General features: G+C 41.9%; 1 protein-coding gene across 3 annotated transcripts in view; it reads right to left on the reverse strand.

Annotated features, from left to right (window-relative positions):
• apeh1 (acylaminoacyl-peptide hydrolase 1) overlaps positions 1-19,490 on the reverse strand; it is an 83,634-nt gene that overhangs the window by 39,787 nt on the left and 24,357 nt on the right. For all 3 annotated transcript variants that reach the window (XM_043708398.2, XM_087994489.1, XM_043708397.2), the window contains exons 5-8: positions 12,782-12,857; positions 8,941-9,107; positions 6,125-6,262; positions 396-487 (exon numbers count right to left, since the gene is read on the reverse strand). In XM_043708398.2, the coding sequence (XP_043564333.2) occupies positions 396-487; positions 6,125-6,262; positions 8,941-9,107; positions 12,782-12,857 (473 nt within the window). The remainder of the gene's footprint in view (positions 1-395; positions 488-6,124; positions 6,263-8,940; positions 9,108-12,781; positions 12,858-19,490) is intronic.

Raw genomic sequence — 19,490 nt, forward strand, 5'->3', positions numbered from 1 at the left:
AGGTTGGTAGAGTTGTGGATAGTGTGCAGGGCTGTTGTAGATTGCAATGGGACATTAACAGGATGCAGAACTGGACTAAGAAGTGGCAGATGGAGTTCAACCTGGAAAAGTCTGAAGTGATTCACCTTTCAAGGTGAATGTGAATGCAGATTACAGGGTTAAAGGCAGGATTCTTGGCAGCTTGGAGGAACAGAGAGACTTTGGGGTCCATGTGCATAGATCCCTCTAAGTGGCCACTAAGTTGATAAGTTGTTAAGAAGGCATATGGTATATTGGCTTTCATTAGCAGGGGGATTGAGTTTAAGAGCCACAGTAGGCAGAGACTTACCAGTAGGCTAGGAACGTTTTACTACTTGATAATAGTATGATAATTTCAGTTAGAGGATTTCTCTTACTTTCTGTTGTTGCAGTAGACAAGACCTAACCGTTGGGGCTCATGATCCCATCCAACAAATATGATTCCAGTGTCATTTGGAGCCCAAAATGCCTGAAGTATAAACAGGAAATCAGGGATCAAAAATAAAGCAAAATGTTACAAAGCAGATCATTTCTATTGCACGCCAGTGTGAGCAACCAGTTAATTGAAAATTTGTTTAAAAAAGGTTGATAAAGAAATCTAGCTTTAGTTATAGAAAATTATGTTTAAGTTCTAGTTCTGTCTAAGATTTTAACCTGAAAATGTTAAATAATGCAAATTGCAGAATCTCAACTTTCAATGGCTCGAAAGTTACTTACTTTTGGCTTCTCAGGTAGAGTTTTTTGACAGAGTTGTGAATCTCAAAATGAGACGGGATAGCAAAATCAGGTGGAATTCCTCCACAGTGTAGAGCATAGAAACTGAACAATGTTAGCACCAGAAAAATGCGCAGCCCAAGGTCCTCCTCCAAGCAGAATGACTTCCAGTGCTCTTGCTGAATACCATTTCAAGAGCCCGAGACTGACAAAAGTCCGAGTACTTTCAGGCATTGGAATGCCAGACATCGTGCAATCGCTTTGACTATTCCTATTTCTAGAATACATTCCTTGCTGTTGGCCACACCTTCCTTGAACAGTAAACCTGAATAACAGCAAGTGTTCTTGCTCGTGGTTCCTTTATAATAAATTACACTTATGTCAACATAAAATTAAATAGTTTGTCCAACAGGAGATAAATTAGACCGAAAACAAAGAGTCACAATAATTCATAGAACCCATAACAATGTGGAAGCAGGTCATTCGGCCAATTGAATCCACACCAACCCTCCAAAGAGCAACCCACCCAGACACAACCCCATTACCCTATCCCTGTAACCCGGCATTTCCCATGGCTGACCCACCTAGTCTGCACATGCCCGGACACTATGGTCAATTTAGCACGGCCAATCCACCTAACCTGCACATCTTTGGACTGTGGGAGGAAGCCAGAGCACTCGGAGGAAACCCACACAGACCTGGAATGTGCAGGTAAGGTGGATCAGCCATGGGAAATGCAAGGTTACAGGGAAAGGGTAGGGAGGGGTAAGTATGCATAGGATGCTCTTTGGAGAGTCGGTGTAGACGTTTTGGGCGAAATGGTCAGTTTCCACACTGTAGAGATTCTATGATTCTATATTCACTGAATTTTAGAAGAGTGGTAGTGGGTGTATAGAAATTTATAAAATTCTAACAGGAATAGACAGGGTAAATTCAGGAGAATCTTCATGATCACTGGGAAGTCCAGAACCAAGGGTCACATTGTAACGGTATGAGGTAGGCCATTTAGGGCTGAGATGATGAGAAATGACTTCACCCAGAGAAAAGTTAGCCTGTGAAATTCTCTGTCATAACATTCTGAGACCAAAACATTGAATGTATACAAGGACTTGGATATAGAGCATCGGACTACATGCGATCAAGGGGTGTGGGGAGAAAGCAGGAACAGGGTAAAGGTTTGGATAATTTGCCGTGATCATATTGAATGATGGAGCAGCCAGAGGGACTGAATGGCCAATTTCCTGCCCCTATTTTCTATGATTCCTATGAGGGGGTGGGGTGGCCATGTTGGTAAGGGATGATATTCAGTCCCTTGTGCAGGGGGGACCTAGAATCAGGGGATGGAGTGTCAGTATGGATAGAGCTGAGAAATTCTAAGGGTAAAAAGACCCTCTTGGGAGTTATCTACAGGTCCCCAAACAGTAGTCTGGATGTCGGATGTAAGTTGAATCAGGAGCCGAAATTGGCCTGTCGCAAAGATGTTACTACAGTTGTTATGGGGGATTTCAGCATGCAGGTAGACTGGGAGAATCAGGATGGTATTGGACCTCAAGAAAGAGACTTTGTGGAGTGCCTCTGAGATGGATTCTTAGAACAGCTGGTGCTGGAGCCTACCAGGGAGAAGGCAATTCTGGATCGGGTATTGTGCAACGAACCAGAATTGATCAGGGACCTCGAAGTGAAGGAGCCATTGGGAAGTAGTGACCATAATACAATAAGCTTCAATCTACAATTTGAGGGAGAGAGGGTACAATCGGAAGTGACAATATTTCAGTTGAATAAATGGAACTATGGAGCTATGAGGGAGGAGCTGGCCAAAGTTCAATGGTGCAATACCTTAGCAGGGATGACAGTGGAGGAACAATGGCAGATATTTATGTGTATAATGCAGAAGATGCAGGATCAGTTCATTCCAAAAAGGAAGAAAGATCCTAGGAGGAGGCATGGGTGGCCGTGGCTGACGAGGAAAGTTAAGAAACATACAAAGCTAAAAGAGAAAAAGTATAACATAGCAAAGATAAGTGGGAAAACAGAGGACTGGGAAGCTTTTAAAGAACAACAGAGGATTACTAAGATGGAAATACGCAGAGAAAAAATGAGGTACAAAGGTAAACTGCCAAAAATATAAAGGAGAAAGTGAGGACTGCAGATGCTGGAGATAACAGCTGAAAAAGTGTTGCTGGAAAAGCACAGCAGGTCAGGCAGCATCCAAGGAGCAGGAGAATCGACGTTTCGGGCATGAGCCTTTCTTCGGGCATGAGCCCTTCCTGCTCCTTGGATGCTGCCTGACCTGCTGCGCTTTTCCAAAAATATAAAGGAGGATAGTAAAAGCTTTTTTAGGTATGTGAAAGCCAAAAAAATGGTTAAGACTAAAATTGGGCCCTTGAAGACAGAAACAGGGGAATATATTACGGGGAACAAAGAAATGGCAGAAGAATTGAATTGCGACTTCAGATCTCTGTTCACTGGGGAAGACACAAGCAATCTCCCTGAGGTAACAGAGGCTGAAGGACCTGAACTGAAGGGAATTTATATTTGCCAGGAATTGGTGTTGGAGAGACTGTTAGGACTGAAGGTTGATAAGTCCCCGGGGCCTGATGGTCTCCATCCCAGGGTACTGAAGGAGGTGGCTCGAGAAATCGTGGATGTGTTGGCGATTATTTTCCAGAGTTCGATAGATTCAGGATCAGTTCCTCCAGATTGGAGGGTGGCTAATGTTGTACCACTTTTTAAGAAAGGTGGGAGAGAGAAAGCAGGAAATTATAGACCAGTTAGTCTGACCTCAGTGGTGGGAAAGATGCTGGAGTCTAATATATAGGATGAAACTACGACACATCTGGATAGTAGTAACAGGATAGGTCAGAGTCAGCATGGATTTATGAAGGGGAAATCATGCTTGACTAAGCTTCTGGAATTTTTTGAGGATGTAACTCTGAAGATGGACGAGGGAGATCCAGTAGATGTAATGTACCTGGACTTGCAGAAAGCTTTTGATAAAGTCCCACATAGGAGGTTAGTAAGCTAAATTAGGGCGCATGGTACTGGGGACAAAGTACTAACTTGGATTGAAAGTTGGTTGGCTGACAGGAAACAAAGAGTAGTGATAAACGGCTCCATGTCGGAATGGCAGGCAGTGACCAGTGGTGTACCGCAGGGATCAGTGCTGGGACCGTAGCTTTTTACAATATATATTAATGATATAGAAGATGGTATTAGTAATAACATTAGCAAATTTGCTGATGATACTAAGCTGGGTGGCAGGGTGAAATGTGAGGAGGATGTTAGGAGATTACAGGGTGACCTGGACAGGTCAACTGCATGGCAGATACAGTTGAATGTGGATAAATGTACGGTTATCCACTTTGGTGGCAAGGACAGGAAGGCAGATTACTATCTAAATGGAATCAATTTAGGTAAAGGGGCAGTACAAAGAGATCTGGGTGTTTTTGTACACCAGTCAATGAGTAAGCATGCAGGTACAGCAGGTAGTGAAGAAGGCTAATAGCATGCTGAAAATGTGTTGCTGGAAAAGCGCAGGTCAGGCAGCATCCAAGGAGCAGGAGAATCGACGATTGGGCATGAGCCCTTCTTCAGGAATTTCTGAAGAAGGGCTCATGCCCAAAACATCGATTCTCCTGCTCCTTGGATGCTGCCTGACCTGCTGCGCTTTTCCAGCAACACATTTTTCAGCTCTGATCTCCAGCATCTGCAGTCCTCATTTTCTCCTAATAGCATGCTGGCCTTCATAACAAGAGGGATTGAGTATAGAAGCAAAGAGGTTCTTCTGCAGCTGTACAGGGCCCTGGTGAGACCACACCTGGAGTATTGTGTGCAGTTCTGATCTCCAAATTTGAGGAAAGACATTCTGGCTATTGAGGGAGTGCAGTGTCGTTTCACGAGGTCAATTCCTGGAATGGCGGGACTACCTTACGCTGAAAGACTGGAGCGACTGGGTTTGTATACCCTTGAGTTTAGAAGACTGAGAGGGGATATGATTGAGACATATAAGATTACTAAAGGATTCTACACTCTGGAGGCAGGAAACAGGTTTCCGCTGATGGGTGAGTGCCGAACCAAGGGACACAGCTTAAAAATATGGGGTAGACCATTTAGGACAGAGATGAGGAGAAACTTCTTCACCCAGAGAGTGGTGGCTGTGTGGAATGCTCTGTCCCAGAGGGCAGTGGAGGCCCAGTCTCTGGATTCATTTAAGAAAGAGCTCTCAAGGATAGTGGAATCAAGGGTTATGGAGATAAGGCAGGAACAGGATACTGATTAAGGATGATCAGCCATGATCATATTGAATGATGGTGCAGGCTCGAAGGGCAGAATGACCTATTCCTGCACCTATTGTCTAATGTCTATTCCATGAATAAAGTATTCTAAACAATCAAGGAGAACAATAAACTGTTAAGCCTTTCCACACAAATTTAATGCAGCCATTCTCTATTTTATGCTTGCATCCCCACCAAAACTGGCCAACCTCCCTTTCTTGGGAACGGATTCAGATTAACTCAACAGAATTAAGAAAGCTCAAAAATATTCCTATTTATCGAAAAGCAGACAAGATAACAAAAAAAACACATCACAGTCAATTAATGTATCAAAAATGTCTAAGATCCAACACCAATTGTGGAATAGCATAACTGCAGAGCTTTGGGTAATCAATTTTCAGTGCTGCATAGTTTGCTCTTGGAAGACTCAGTGCTTATGCATCCAAATCTATTTCAAGAGTGCTATTTGCTGGCGTGTTTGCTAATGAGATACTTAGTTTAAAAACTGAAGATACCATCAAATCTTGGTTTTTAACATTTGCAGCAAATTAGGCAGGCTAATGTCACAAAAGAATGCAAAATCAACTTAGAGGTAGTTATACATTCACTGATAACAGTAATTTCAAAATACCCTGAATCTTGGCATGATACAATACAAAGTGAATAGTTTTAATGGATGTATTCCCAAATGTTATATTGATATCAGTTACCAAAATCTAATAATTCTATTTTTTTTAAAAATGTGAACATTTGCCAAATGCAAATGAAAAAACAAGGAATTTTGAAGGCTCATACTAAACATTGCGTACTTTCTCGAGTTTGAACACAAAAAAATTTAAAATTGCAAGGATGGATGGTGTAAATCTGAAACAAAAATAGAGATCGCGAGAAAAGCTCAGCAGGTCTGTGGAGAGAAATCAGAGTTAAAGTTTCGAGTCAATTGACCTTTCCTCAGAACAGACTGAACAAAAAACTCCAGATCAAGGCTCACCAGAGTTTTCATTGATTTAATAGTTAAGTTTTATAATTTTTGAGACAATTTTGGTTAAATTTTGAAGTTGAGCAATCTTAAACAAAGATAGAAATGAAGTGATTGAAACATGATGTGAAATACAAACCTGTCCAGGAGAAATGTGTTCAGGTATTCCTTCCAGCACAGAGATATTGTTACTCTCAATATCAAGTGCGCACAGCACAGGAGTCGTCTTCTTCATCAGGGTTTCTCCCCAGTCCTCCCAAAACACAAATTCATCCCCCTGCAGAATAAGAAATAATAAATATAAATACCACCTGGAATTTTGCACAGGGTACAAGCAGAATTACACAGCCTAGCAGAGCTGGCTTATGTTTGCAAGATTTCTGATTCCAAAAGGTAGATGAAACCAAGAGTGTTAAAAGCTTTACAAACTTATTAGGATTGTGAAATAAATGAAGAGACTTAATTCCAAATAACATAGGAATCATCAACCTCATTTCTTTCAATCAATATTTTTCTGGCCCTTTGCTGTGTCATACTCATTTACAGTCAAAAGTATAGTAAAAATTGAAGTTTGGAAATTCTTCATTTCTGATGCGATTTTAAATAACCTTGAGTTAATGTTGAAAGCAGATGTTCAAACAAATTAAATTCAAGATAAAGTAAAATGTGCTGGTTTAATGAAGCACTACATAACATTTAGATGCTATCATCACTCATGAAGCGCTCGAGATATTCCACATTACTTGGTGGTTTATTTTTGAGCAAATGTGTAAATTCTGATGCATATGCACAAAGAATGCTGTAAATTTACAATACATGATCTTCAGTGAAATTATTATATTATAGCAACAAAAACCAACAGGCAAAGTTATATGTTTTGTCAAAACCTTTTTGTGCATAAAGTTGTAACTAACAAATCAGTCTGCTGGGGAGTGATGCATTATTAATATATGACACCTTAGGGTTATTAATGTTTAATTAATGTCTAGTTAATTCTTAGGCATGCGGAAAAGTCTGACAAATCATAGTTTCACACTCGCCTTCAAAACTCTTCTCTCAGTTAATCGCCTCACCTAGTGTGCGTTCACTTATTTAAAATATGAGAGTTGATTTGGACAGTCAATGAGTTCTTAATTAAGTACTAGGATGGATCTTGAGAGCATTGGATTGTAAATCTAATTCAAGTTGTTTTCACTCAGTTTAATCAATTAATGAGACAACAAATTTGAATAGTGTCATGTATTGACCACCTTAATGTCAAAATATAACCCACTCTCAAAACTAACCTGACTTCCATTGGAGAAGCATTGGGAACAAAGAAAGGTAGAAAACATGTGCAGGTGTAGGCCATTCGTCCCTTCGAGCATGCACCACAATTGAATATGATCATGGCTGACCATGCAATTTCAGTATCCCATTCCCACTTTTTCTGCACACTCCTTGATCCCTTTAGCCAGAAGGAACACGTCCAGATCCCTCCTGAATATATCTAATGAAGCAGCCCCAACAGCTTTCTGTGGTAGAGAATTCCACAAGTTCACAACTCTCTTAGTGAAGAAATTCTTCCTCATCTTAGTCGTGAATGGCTTGTCCCTTATTCTTATACTGTGACCCCCAGTTCTGAACTTCCCAAATATCGGGAACATTCTCCCTGCATCTAGCCTGTCCAGTCAATCCTGTCATCCCAGCAATCAGTAGCTAGCCCTTTTCTGTGCAACATGATCCCGATTTCAAATGTTGAAACAGTGATGTTTCTTGGTTAACTGACACAAGTTGTCAACACAGTACAAGATACTGATGCAAGATTGCCCCTTTTAATGAAGGATTTGAATTCTTGCTCACAGAATAGAAAACATGGGAGAATGGATTCCCATTAAAAACAACTTATGTTACAATGATTCACTTTTATATTTTGATAAAGGACTAAATGGTTTCATCCAATAACACTGTAGAGAATCTAATCTAATCCAAAACACAAGCTGCCTGAAAAGAAAATAGCTAAATCACTCCAACTTTCTAACTACAATTGCAGTTGGTGCTTAGTTAACCATTCTTAGCTGAAGTAGCAGCATTAATGTTACAACGGGATACAATACCTGCTTTGGAAGCGTTAACAAATCTGTCTCCCCAGATGGTCATGAATAGCCTTCAAGGGTCATACAAGAAGAAAGACCACTTGAAAACAATAGCAAGTACCAAGAGAGATGTGACTTTCAGAAGCCAAAGGAAAAAAAAAGGATGTAGAAACAAAATGCATTGTAGGCAGTAAAGCTAGTACAAAGCTGACCCACATTAGGACTATAAGCTTATTATTTACGGAATACAATCTCAGAGTCAAGTAAAATCAGGCCAATCAACAAAGTACTGGAGAATTTCAGCAGGTCTGGCAGCATTTGGAGAGATGGAAACAGAGTTAACATTTGAAATCTAAGGGATTCTTCTTTGAAACTGAAGAGAGGTGGAAATCTGATGAGTTGTAGGCTGTTTAAAAGAGGACAGGCAAATCGAACAAAAGCAAAGTTCAGGGCAGGGTTAACTGATGAGGGAAAATAGAAATCATAGGTACCACGGAACAGTGAAAGAAGTGTTGTTTCTTTTTAAAAAGTAACTTTCGAAATCATTAGCTATCTAAACTTCAAACATTTTCTTAAACACAACAATTCTATTTTGGACCTCTCTTATCTGTCACTCCTCCATGTACTGTACTCTCCAAGGACGTTATTCCTTTTCTCCTGATATCAGTGCTTTCAATATTCAATGTCAAAAGTTCCCCGTAATATCTGGGCAAGTCTCTGTTAAAAGGCATATTCACAACCAACAGCTATGAAATGTCACAAGTTCATAGCATAATATTACTTTAAAACCTAAAACCTTTCACTGAAACGCACTCCCCCATCCAAATGCTAATCTTCCTGGATTGCACATGTGATAGTGGAGAGAAGAACAGTACTGTACTTTGACAGGTTTCTCTTGTTTCTCTGGTTTGATATTGTCTTCTTCTTCCTCATTCACACTGAGCTGTGGTTTAGGTTGGAAGAAGGATTCCACTTTGGGTCTTTTCTTTTCAGCGACGTACAGAATGTGAGTCTCTGAGTGAGACCACACAAGGCAGCCAAAGTGATCTGGTAAGGGGGGAGAGAAGAAGAACAACACAAGAATAATAATTAAAGAACATAACAGTACAGAAAGAAGTCTTTAAAGTAATACTTTCAGGAGCTGCAAAGGATCAGAGGCTTTCTAAAATGACTTATTTCCAGCCAATATAATAAAACAGAAGCAAAATCAGAAATTGTTGGAAAAACTCAGCAGATTTGGCAGCATCTGAAAACAGAAAACAGAACTAATGTTTTGGGTCTAGTGACCCTACTTCAGAACTGAGTGTAGCTTGGAAAAGGTGGGCGTACAGAGGAACCTCGATTATCCAAATAAGATGAGCGGGCAGTATTTTGTTTGGATAACTGAATATTCAGATAACTGATTCAATGCTTCTGGGACTGGGAATTTTCTGAAGTTTCCTTATTCCTCGCTCTGCCTGCCTTGCCCCCTCTCTCTCTGACTCAGGGTTTGTTTCGGAGCAGACACACACTTGTGTGTAAGGGACCTGCAGCATTGCTGAAGCCTCTCCTGCTGCTGCCACTTCACTTCAATGGGATTGACAGACTGAGCACTTGCTATGTCCACTCCCCATTCAGGACAGTAGGCAGCAGCGCACCGCGCAGCACCGCCACGACACCTTCCCACCCATCCCTCCCCCCCCCCCCACCCCGAACCACCACACCACCCATGATGAAAGTTCAATGACAGAAATTAGACAAGCAGGTTGCCAGGGTTGGAGGATTTGAACTTTAGGGAGAGGGTGAATAGGTTGAGGCTGTTCTTTTCCAAAGCATCAGAGACTGAGGGGTGACCTTATAGAGGTTTATAAACTCATGAGGGGCATGGATAGAGTAAATAGTCAAGGTCTTTTCCCTGGGGTGAGGGAACCAGAGGGGATAAGCTTACGGTGAGAGGGGAAAACTTTGAAAGGGACATCAGGGGCAACTTTTCACACAGAGTGGTGCATCTATGGAATGTGGTGCCAGAGAAAGTAGAGAGTCTGGTACAATTACAACATTTAAAAAGAATCTGGATGGTATTTGAATAGGAAGGCTTTAGAGGGATATGGGCCAAGTGCTAGCAAATAGGACGAGATTAGTTTAGGATATCTGGTTGGCATGCACGAGTTGAACTGAAGGTTCCGTTTCTGTGCTGTACATCTTTATGACTCCACATGAGAAGATGCTCAGGCCCTAACATTATTGAACTCGATAATGAATCCAAAAGATTGCAGGGTTCAAGATTGGCATTTCTACCAATAGCTGTATTGCTTCCAGAGGCTAAGGCTCAGTTTTCTGACTCTTTCCCAGGAGGTCCTGGTGGGGGCTGTAATGTTTAGCAGAAAAGTGTTGATCGTTGCAGATGGGAGAAGAAGCCAACATCAAAAAACACACCAGGTAGGGCTGTAAATGAGAGAACAAGTGTGGTCCCTTGAAACTGCTGCAAGGTGTTCCATGGCCACATTAGGCCAAAAAAATCAGTTCAATTCTATTCTTAGGTGCAAACCGCTCCCAATTCTTACTTGCCTAGTATTCTCCTAGCAGCTCTCCTGACATCAACACATCTTGCAGCTCCAGTCGTTCCTCTTCCTCGATGCATTTTTTCACACACTGATTTCAACAGCCAATGACAATTACCCAATTGCTATCTCATGACTATCCCTCACAAATACCCTATTCAACTGTTCACTTGCTACCCTCTCCACACAATTCATCATTCACATTACTAACTCTATTTTCTCTTTGCAGAAATAAGTGTAGCACTTTAGGCAGAAACAGACTTGGGATGATACTCCAGTAAGAATGTAACTAACATAAAAAGAAACCTTCAGGGTGGAGAAATGCATGGCCAAGTGTTATGGACAGATGGGAGTCCCAGATTTCCAGTGATAGCATTAACAATTTAATTGTCATTTAGCACATCACAATCTCTTATTGAATTGCTATCACAGCTGATGAACATCAACACAATGTTGACTTCTAGTTCTTCTCTAACATCAGTTCTAATTCATGTCATTTATCATTCAAGTCCTTTAAATGTCACATAGAACCTGGGGTCGAGGCGACCCAGGAGTCCTCAGAGGAGGCTGCGTATTCTGAGGAAGCATTTTTATGACTCATGTACAACTTCATCAACTGAGATGCATTCATCTCCAAGGCCTGCACGGATGATAACTAAGTTGACACATGGTGAAGCACACATCGCACATTACAAGGACAATTCGAGATCAGAAAAAGAAATCGTGGCGTCCAAATCAAAGTTAAAATTGAGAATCTCTGGGCATGATTTTCTAAAACCTTTTCAGGGCATGGGTGCAACTGAATTTGATTGCAACTAACACATTACCCCACCACAGAGATAAACCACCTGAAAATCTGCCAATAAGTTGGTTAAAAACTGACAAACAGTGTGAGGGTAAGCATCTATCACAACCCTTGACACTGGCATCCTGAGTTGCCAGCCAAAGCTCTTCAGCTTAAGAGTCTTAAAGTCCTACTCCTACGTGGATCGAGAAGATAAATTATTTTGATTGGCTGGTCAAGAGATGGGCGTTGCGGGGAGTGGATACTCCATGGCAAGGTTAGAAGATAGATTTCCAAGGCCAGATATTTGCCTCTAATCCATGCCTTTAATTCCCCCTCCAAAAAATGTGACTGGAGACCCTTCCTCCACCACCCAAACTTGTCAGCAGTCACCATGGTTTTCTAGTTGGGAAAACAAGCAAACTTTCCACTTATTGGGGTTGCAGATGATTGGGAAGATGATGAGTTAAGGCCCTTAAGCTCTCTTTCATTGACCACTTTCATTGAGCACTTTGACAAAGCCCCCAGTGGACTTTCTCGCCAAAGTTAAATGGTGAGCTGGTGAAAAGGGATAAGCATCTCATCAGGGCCAACTCACCCAATTATTTCCCTTTCTTCTCAACTCTATTTTCATGGAGCATAAAGCTCCACCCATTACTCTTTCAGTTAACAAATGAAAAAAGCTTTCTTCAACATCTCTTGGTATAAGAACTGATGTGGAAATATTTGATGTTGATACTGATTGCCTGAAGTGGAAAGTGCTCCATTTCACAGCACTGAGACCACACTGTGGGAAAAATATTCATTACAAAAGTATAATTAAAAGTTATTTTCACCATTAATTTCAGATGCCAAAATATTGATAGCATTCTGTATTAAATATAAATCACTTCATCGCACAGACATTGCAGTATTAAGATCCATATATTCTTAAGAAATCTACAGTTCTATTGGACTTGGAAATAACATAATTTGCAATTGTAATGAAGCTTAATGCATCTTAAAAGCTCCATGTCAATACTGATTCTGCAAAACACTTTTTTTTTATTCCTGGACTAGAATATGTTAAAACCTACATTCTATCTTGCAAAAGGGAATTTTGTGCAAAATGTATTTACGTTCTAAGGCGAAAAGAATGCACACTAGGACAGTTGTTTTTGTTGTAAAAAGAAAATTGGCCAATTTGCTCTGCTTTGTCTTTCCATTTCTCCAAAGCCACGATGCAATTTTTAATAGCAAAAGCAAAATCCTTGTCTGCTTTTGCCGAATACAGGAGGAGAAGAGAACAAATATATTTAACTCCCCGTACGCAAACAACTGTATACACTACTGGTCTTGAAGGATAAATGGAACAGAGCATTATTTTTTATGAAAAATTTCACTGATTCCAGTCTTACCATCTTCATACACCTTGCCATGCTTGTCAAGCGCAGTCAGGTTTATACTCTTCTCCTTGGAGTTTTTATTCCAGATCTGAAGGTGCAATAAATCAGTATAAGAGTGCAGTCAACAATATACAGAAGTTCAATAATTTTGATAAATTTAACATCAAACCCAAATCAATACACTGCCCTCTTGCCATAGATTTAACATGGCTTGCAAATTTGATGCGAGAAGTCCAACCCCCACCCCTCACCCCCACCCAAATGACTTGGGTCCGAAACGCACTGCTGGAAATGCTGTAGATACAAAGTCAATTGAGGCATTCAAGGGGGCACGTAATCATCCAATGTGTGAAGATATAGGGAGACAAATTACACAAAGTCATAACGCTTGTTGGCTAGCCAGTTTAGGACCACAAACCGATTGGCTTCCTTTTGCGTGTAACAATTCTGTGATTGAGAAGCTGAAAGCAAAAGTTTCTAAACAAATTATGGTTTACAAAATTTCACAAAAATAATGCAGCATAAGTTAACTAAGGAGTGGTCATAGATGATAACTTCACAGTCAGTTTCAGGGAACATCATTGGGTCCCATGACTGAATAATAAAAAAGAAATATTAGAAAATGGCTCTGAGAGCAGCAATTTCAATGGATGGAAAATTGCAGAAAGGATGTATGTCATTTTTTTCCAGCCACTGGCTCCATTGTCAAATTCAAAGAATGAAACTTTTTTTAAAAAATCATTCACGGGATAAGGACATTGCGGTCTAGGTTAGCATTCATTGCCCATCCCTAATTGCCCAGAGGGCAGTTAAGAGTCAACCACATTGCTGTAGGTCTGGAGTCACATGTAGGCCAGACCAGGTAAGGATGGCACCTTCCTTCTAAAGGACATTAGTGAACCAGATTGTTTTTTTTCCCCAACAATTGACAACAGATTCATGGTCATCATGACTCTTAATTTCAGATTTTCTGTTATTGAAATCAAATTCCATAATTTGCCAAGATGAGATTCAAACCCAGGTTCCCAGAACATTACTGTGTCTCTGGATTAACAGTCCAGACATAATACCAAGAGGCCATCGCTTCCGCAAAGATGCTTCTGTTGTTCTGCAATATGTCCCTCTGACTGTCTGTTTTTGCCTTGTGACATTGCTGTTGTCTCCAACCTGGGAATAGCCAACCCCGGTTCAAAGACACATGACTCGATTGAGACCACTAGTCCCATCTGGACCAGTTTGGTGTTCTGTTGGTAAGGTGTTGTGACGAGCTAGTCCACGCATTTCCTCCAGACTAGTTCATCCCTCGTCTGTACCGTATATGACAACAGTCCTGTTTGAGGCACCACCACTGCTTGGATGCATTTCTCCCCCTGACATAATTCTGGACCACATGGTGTTTCCTCTTGGAATACCCTTGACATTGAGGTTCCCACCCTTCTGGCCATCTTGATTTTGCTCTACCAGCCAAATATGGTTCAAATTTGGTTCTCAGCTGGGTTGAATATTAAGAACACCAATGAACATTGGGTCATCACATATGGCATGTTCCAATACATGCGGAGAAACTTGTTCATTTACTATCCTGGTGACCCCTCCTCTTGAAGGTCTGCTTGAAGGTTTGAACAAATCTTTCTGCCGAGCTATTTGTTGCAGGGCGACATGCAGCCAACCTCATGGATCTGATTTCATGATTTTCTGGGTACTCCTCAAACTATTGCGCCACAAACTGTGGACCATTGTCACTCACGACTTGTTCAGTGTTCCCAAAACGGGGATGCAAGATGGTGGCAACCGAGGGAGGATCGCATTTGCTGGGCTCCATGCCACAACATCGGCAGGACAGAGCTCGAACCTGTCCGATCCATGAGGTTAAAAAATAAAGTAAAAGAGCTACAGAACCTGAAAACTTTACTTGCCTTCATTTTGGATGCAGGAGAATGCTGAAAAAAGAAGGTGGTCTGCCTGGGGACAGGTCAGCGGCGCAATCCACCAATTGCATTCTTGCTTACTCACCAGGCCTTGGTTGAGGAGCTAGTTGAATCTCGTAAAGTCCTTGAGAAGCAGATTGAAGAAAAAAGAGAGGAAAAGCTGACCCCAGTCTCTGCTATGCTGCGAGACCTGGGGAAAAGGACTGATGAGCTCGAGCGCCAGGCCACAGGGTTGGAAGCAGAGTCTGATTCATCCAAGAGTCAGATTGATGCCCTGGAAACACAGGTCTGTGGTTTGCTGGATCTGGTGGATGACCTTGGGAACAGGGGCTGAAGAAAGAACCTTTGCATTGTTGGCATGGCTGAGAAGATGGAAGGTGAGTGGTTAGTAGAATTCTTTTTGAAGTGGTTCCTGGAATTGAGACTGAAAAGGGAAGGTTAAAGATTGAGAGAGCTCACCAGGTGGCAGCACAAAGGCCAGCAATGGAGAAGCGCCCTCATCCTACCCTGGTACGGTTCCATCATTACAAACACAAGCAGAGTCATGAAAGCTTCCAGAGCACAAAGGAAGGATCCAAAGGCATTGGTGCATGAGGGCTCCAGGATCATGTTTTTCCAAGACTTCTCAGAGGCACGATTCGGAAAAGGATGTCCTACGATAGCATCAAGAGGAGACTGAGAAAGCTTGGTACCAGGACTCTAAGATATTCAGCAGTGCTTCAGATTGAAGTGGGGCAGGGTGACACTAGGCACATGGACAGACAAGGTGGCTGCTGAGCCATAAGTTAGCCACTTGACACACAAGATGGTCACCAGACCACAATATGGAGAGAGACAGCAGAGCAAACACAGATGCTGCATGGGGCTAGCAGAATGCCAGCACAATGCACTCACAACCTAGTTGATTAGTTTAAGGCAGGTGGGGGAGAGAATACACGAGTTGTGTATACTGCCCGCCGAAGTGTCTGGTCCAACCAACACCTTTGACAGAAATGCTAACGGTTTGATACTGACTCAATGCAAAATGCTAATAGCCAGGGTTGCAGTAATTGTCCTTCTCAGGAAGAGCAATTAGTGCCTGTCACTACAGCAATGACGTCCATGCAGACACTGAAACTGACAATGTCTGCACTGAAACTGACAATGACCGTGTTGACATTAACAAAGGCTGTGCTGGAACTGACAATGACTGCATCAAAACTATCAACGATTCTGCAATATTAATAACAAACAATGTTACAGAGACAATAACCTCATCACTGGCCTATTATATCACAAAATGTATAAAAGTATCTTGATATGTGCTCCCGGTTGAAAGAAGAATCGCAGCTAACCACTGTGCGGTTGGTGTCTTTCTCTCCCCGGAGCTCCGGTATTTTCTCGTACAGTAAACTCTGTCGTTGAACCCCGACTCTGACTCGGAGACTGGTGATTTTTCCCAGAATAGGATTCATTATAATGGATATACATTTATTTGACTCGCCAGAGACTTTGTGGACATGCTGACTTAAGCTAGATGATTGGGGTGGCACGGTGCCTCAGAGCACCAGAGTCCCAGGTTCGTTTCCAGCCTCGGGCAACTGTCTGTGTGGAGTTTACACATTCTTCCAGTGTCTGCGTGGGTTTCTCTGGTTTCCTCCCGCAGGCTAGGTGAATTGGCCATGTTAAATTGCCCATAGTGTTAGGTGCATTAGTCAGAGATAAGTGGGTCTAGGTGGTTTACTCTTCAGAGGGTTGTTGTGGACTTATTGGGCTGAAGGGCCTGTTTCTACACTGTAGGGAATCTAATCTAAAAAAAAGGCACAGAAAACAGAGTTGTTCGGGTTTGTCTTTCTTTATAAAGGACTTGGTAGTGTCTCCTTTTGTTGGTAATAAGTTGCATTAAATTATGCTCGAGATGGATAGAGTATGTATCCTTAATTTCTAAGTTAAGTTACACCACGGGATGTGTGACGTATTTACTTTTAACTTACTTGTGTAGATTACTAATCTTGTTTTTTTCCGACTGGGTTGCCTGTGTTTGTGGTGCGACCCTAGCTAGTAAGAGTTAAGAGGGTGGGGGGGAATGGCTAGTATGATTTCGGGATGTGTAGGTTCCCCCACTGAATGGTGATTAATTCCTCTAATCAGTGCCTTTGATGTTTCTTTGTTTTTCATTATTGGTGTACATAGTTTTTGTAGGTTTATGGGTTGTAGCTGTTTTTAGTTTATGTAGCTTTTGTGTTTTATGGACTTCCTTGTACTGAAGCTCAGATTCGTAGCTAACAGTTCTTCTTCTCCTTCTCTGCAGGCTAAATGGTGCTATAGAAGGTTATGGCTAAGGATATGTTCAAGTGGTGTACCTGGAATATTAAGGGGAGTTACTCGACGGTCAAGAGGAAGAATGTACTTTCCAGTCTTAAAAAGGAGAGGATGGATGTTGCCTTGTTGCAAGAAACACGCAGCGATTATGCAGAGCATCTGAAACTACAAAAGAATGCGTATGGCTGAGTTTATTTCTCATCTTTCAATACTAGGAGTGGAGGGGCGGGGGGGGGGTGGCATACTTGTTAGGAACAATCTCCCTTTTAAGTTGTTAGAGTGCATTAAAGACTCACCCGGGAGACTTGTAATCCTTAAAGCTTTGATAAATGGGGAAGAATACAGGATCTTAAATGTTTACTGTCCCCCAGCCCACGCCCTCAAGTTCTTGATAGACGCACTAAACTGGTTAACCTCACGCCTCAACATATTATCGTAGGAAGGGATTTTAATTGTCAAATTGGCCCTACAGTGGATAGATTGCTCAAAAGTCCCGCAATATCTTCTTTACGATCTAAGCAATTAAGGGATTTGCGTGTTGAACCAGGATTGGTGGATGTTCGGAGGCACCTTCTCAAATCTGCACAAACGCCATACCAGGACTGATCTCTTTTGGACTCCTGAAGCACATTTCAGCTCAGTGGTGTCACGTACAACTCGCAATTTCACTATTTCTGATCACGCTCCAGTGTATCTAATGGTCAAGAGTAAGGATACTATGGTAGGTTCAAGCCACTGGCAACTGAACCCCTTCATTCTTAAGGAGAGCAAGTTTACCGAATTCTTTTCTGCCAAATCCAGAGCCTTTTTAAAACATTATTTCAGACTCTGCCAGTAATCCATCCATTCTCTGGGAAACTGCTAAAGCCTATGCTAGGGGGTTAGTTGTTTCCTATTCTGCCAATAAGAAACAGCAGAAAAGGTGAGCAGCAATGCTTGCTCAAGACGCATCTGAAGGCCATTGGAAAGGCATATTTTGACAGGCTCTCATTGGCTAAACTGCAGAGGATCACAGTGCTTCGGTCCACACTGAACTCCATGATCACACAGAATCCCATACTCACACAGGCGGCCAAGAGGGAACTGACATTTACAAAACAAAGGCTGTTTGAGCATGGGGATAAGCTGGGCAAGTACTTAATGTAACTTGCCAGGAAAAGGAATGCTCCCCAAGCCATTACCTCAATCAGGGAAGATACAAAAATTTAACGCATAATTCAACAAGATTAACGCGGCATTTCAGAAATTTTACTCCGAACTATACCAATCCGAAAGTTTAGAGGATGGGTGGGTTAGGATGGAGTCTTTTTTTTAAGAATTTGGACCTCCCGGGAGTGACCCTTGAGCAAGACTCTCTCCTTCATGCTCCGTTTGTGCTATAGGATTGTGCTTCCTATAGACCCATCTCACTCCTGAATGTTGAGTTCAAAATCCTATCTAAGACTCTTGCACTAAGACTAGAAACTGTGTTGCCCTCCATCATTAAGGAGGATCAGACGGGGTTTATAAAAGGTCGCAGATCATTGAATCATGTCAGGAGGTTACTTACTGCAATCCAAATATGTCAACAATGATGGGTACAGTGATTAGTGATCTCTTGAGATGCTGAGATGGCATTTGAATAAGTGAAGTGGCCTTTTTGTTAATACTTTAAAGCAGTTTGGCTTGGGCAAGGTCTTTATCAGATGAGTAAGGTTTTGTATAGTGACCCTCTTGCCACGGTCCTCACCAATGGTGTGCGGTCAAACAATTTCAATATTCTCAGGGACAGTCGATAGGGCTGTCTCTTATCACCGTTGCTTTTTACATTGGTGATTGAACAACTGGCAGAGGCAATATGGAAGGATCCCAATATATCTGCTCCAGAAGTGAGAACAAAGTCACATAAGATTGCATTGATGTTTTTAGATTAGATTAGATTAGATTACTTACAGTGTGGAAACAGGCCCTTCGGCCCAACAAGTCCACACCGCCCCGCCGAAGCGCAACTCACCCATACCCCTACATGTACCCCTTACCTAACACTACGGGCAATTTAGCATGGCCAATTCACCTGACCTGCACATCGTTGGACTGTGGGAGGAAACCGGAGCACCCGGAGGAAACCCATGCAGACACGGGGAGAACGTGCAAACTCCACACAGTCAGTCGCCTGAGGCGGGAATTGAACCCGGGTCTCTGTCGCTGTGAGGCAGCAGTGCTAACCACTGTGCCACCGTGCCGCCCACGTGTTCTTGTCCTTTTATCAAACCCAACAGTTTCGGTGCCTCATTTGATACAATGCATTAATTAGTTTAGTAGCTTTTCAAAATTACAAGATCAACTTTGCAAAATCAGAAGTCATGACCATGGGTGGTCTCCCGAAAATGCCCAGTCCTGAGGACAAATCTCGATTTCCCTTTAGATGGTCACGGGAGGGCTTTCTCTACTTAGGAAAATTCATTACTTCAGTCTTTGATCGGCTATTTAAAACCAATTTTGTCCATTTATTT

This window comes from Chiloscyllium plagiosum, unplaced genomic scaffold (genome assembly GCF_037043375.1).
Source record: "Chiloscyllium plagiosum isolate Xiang-an unplaced genomic scaffold, Cpla_swu_hap1 HiC_scaffold_14, whole genome shotgun sequence".
NCBI lineage: Eukaryota > Metazoa > Chordata > Chondrichthyes > Orectolobiformes > Hemiscylliidae > Chiloscyllium > Chiloscyllium plagiosum.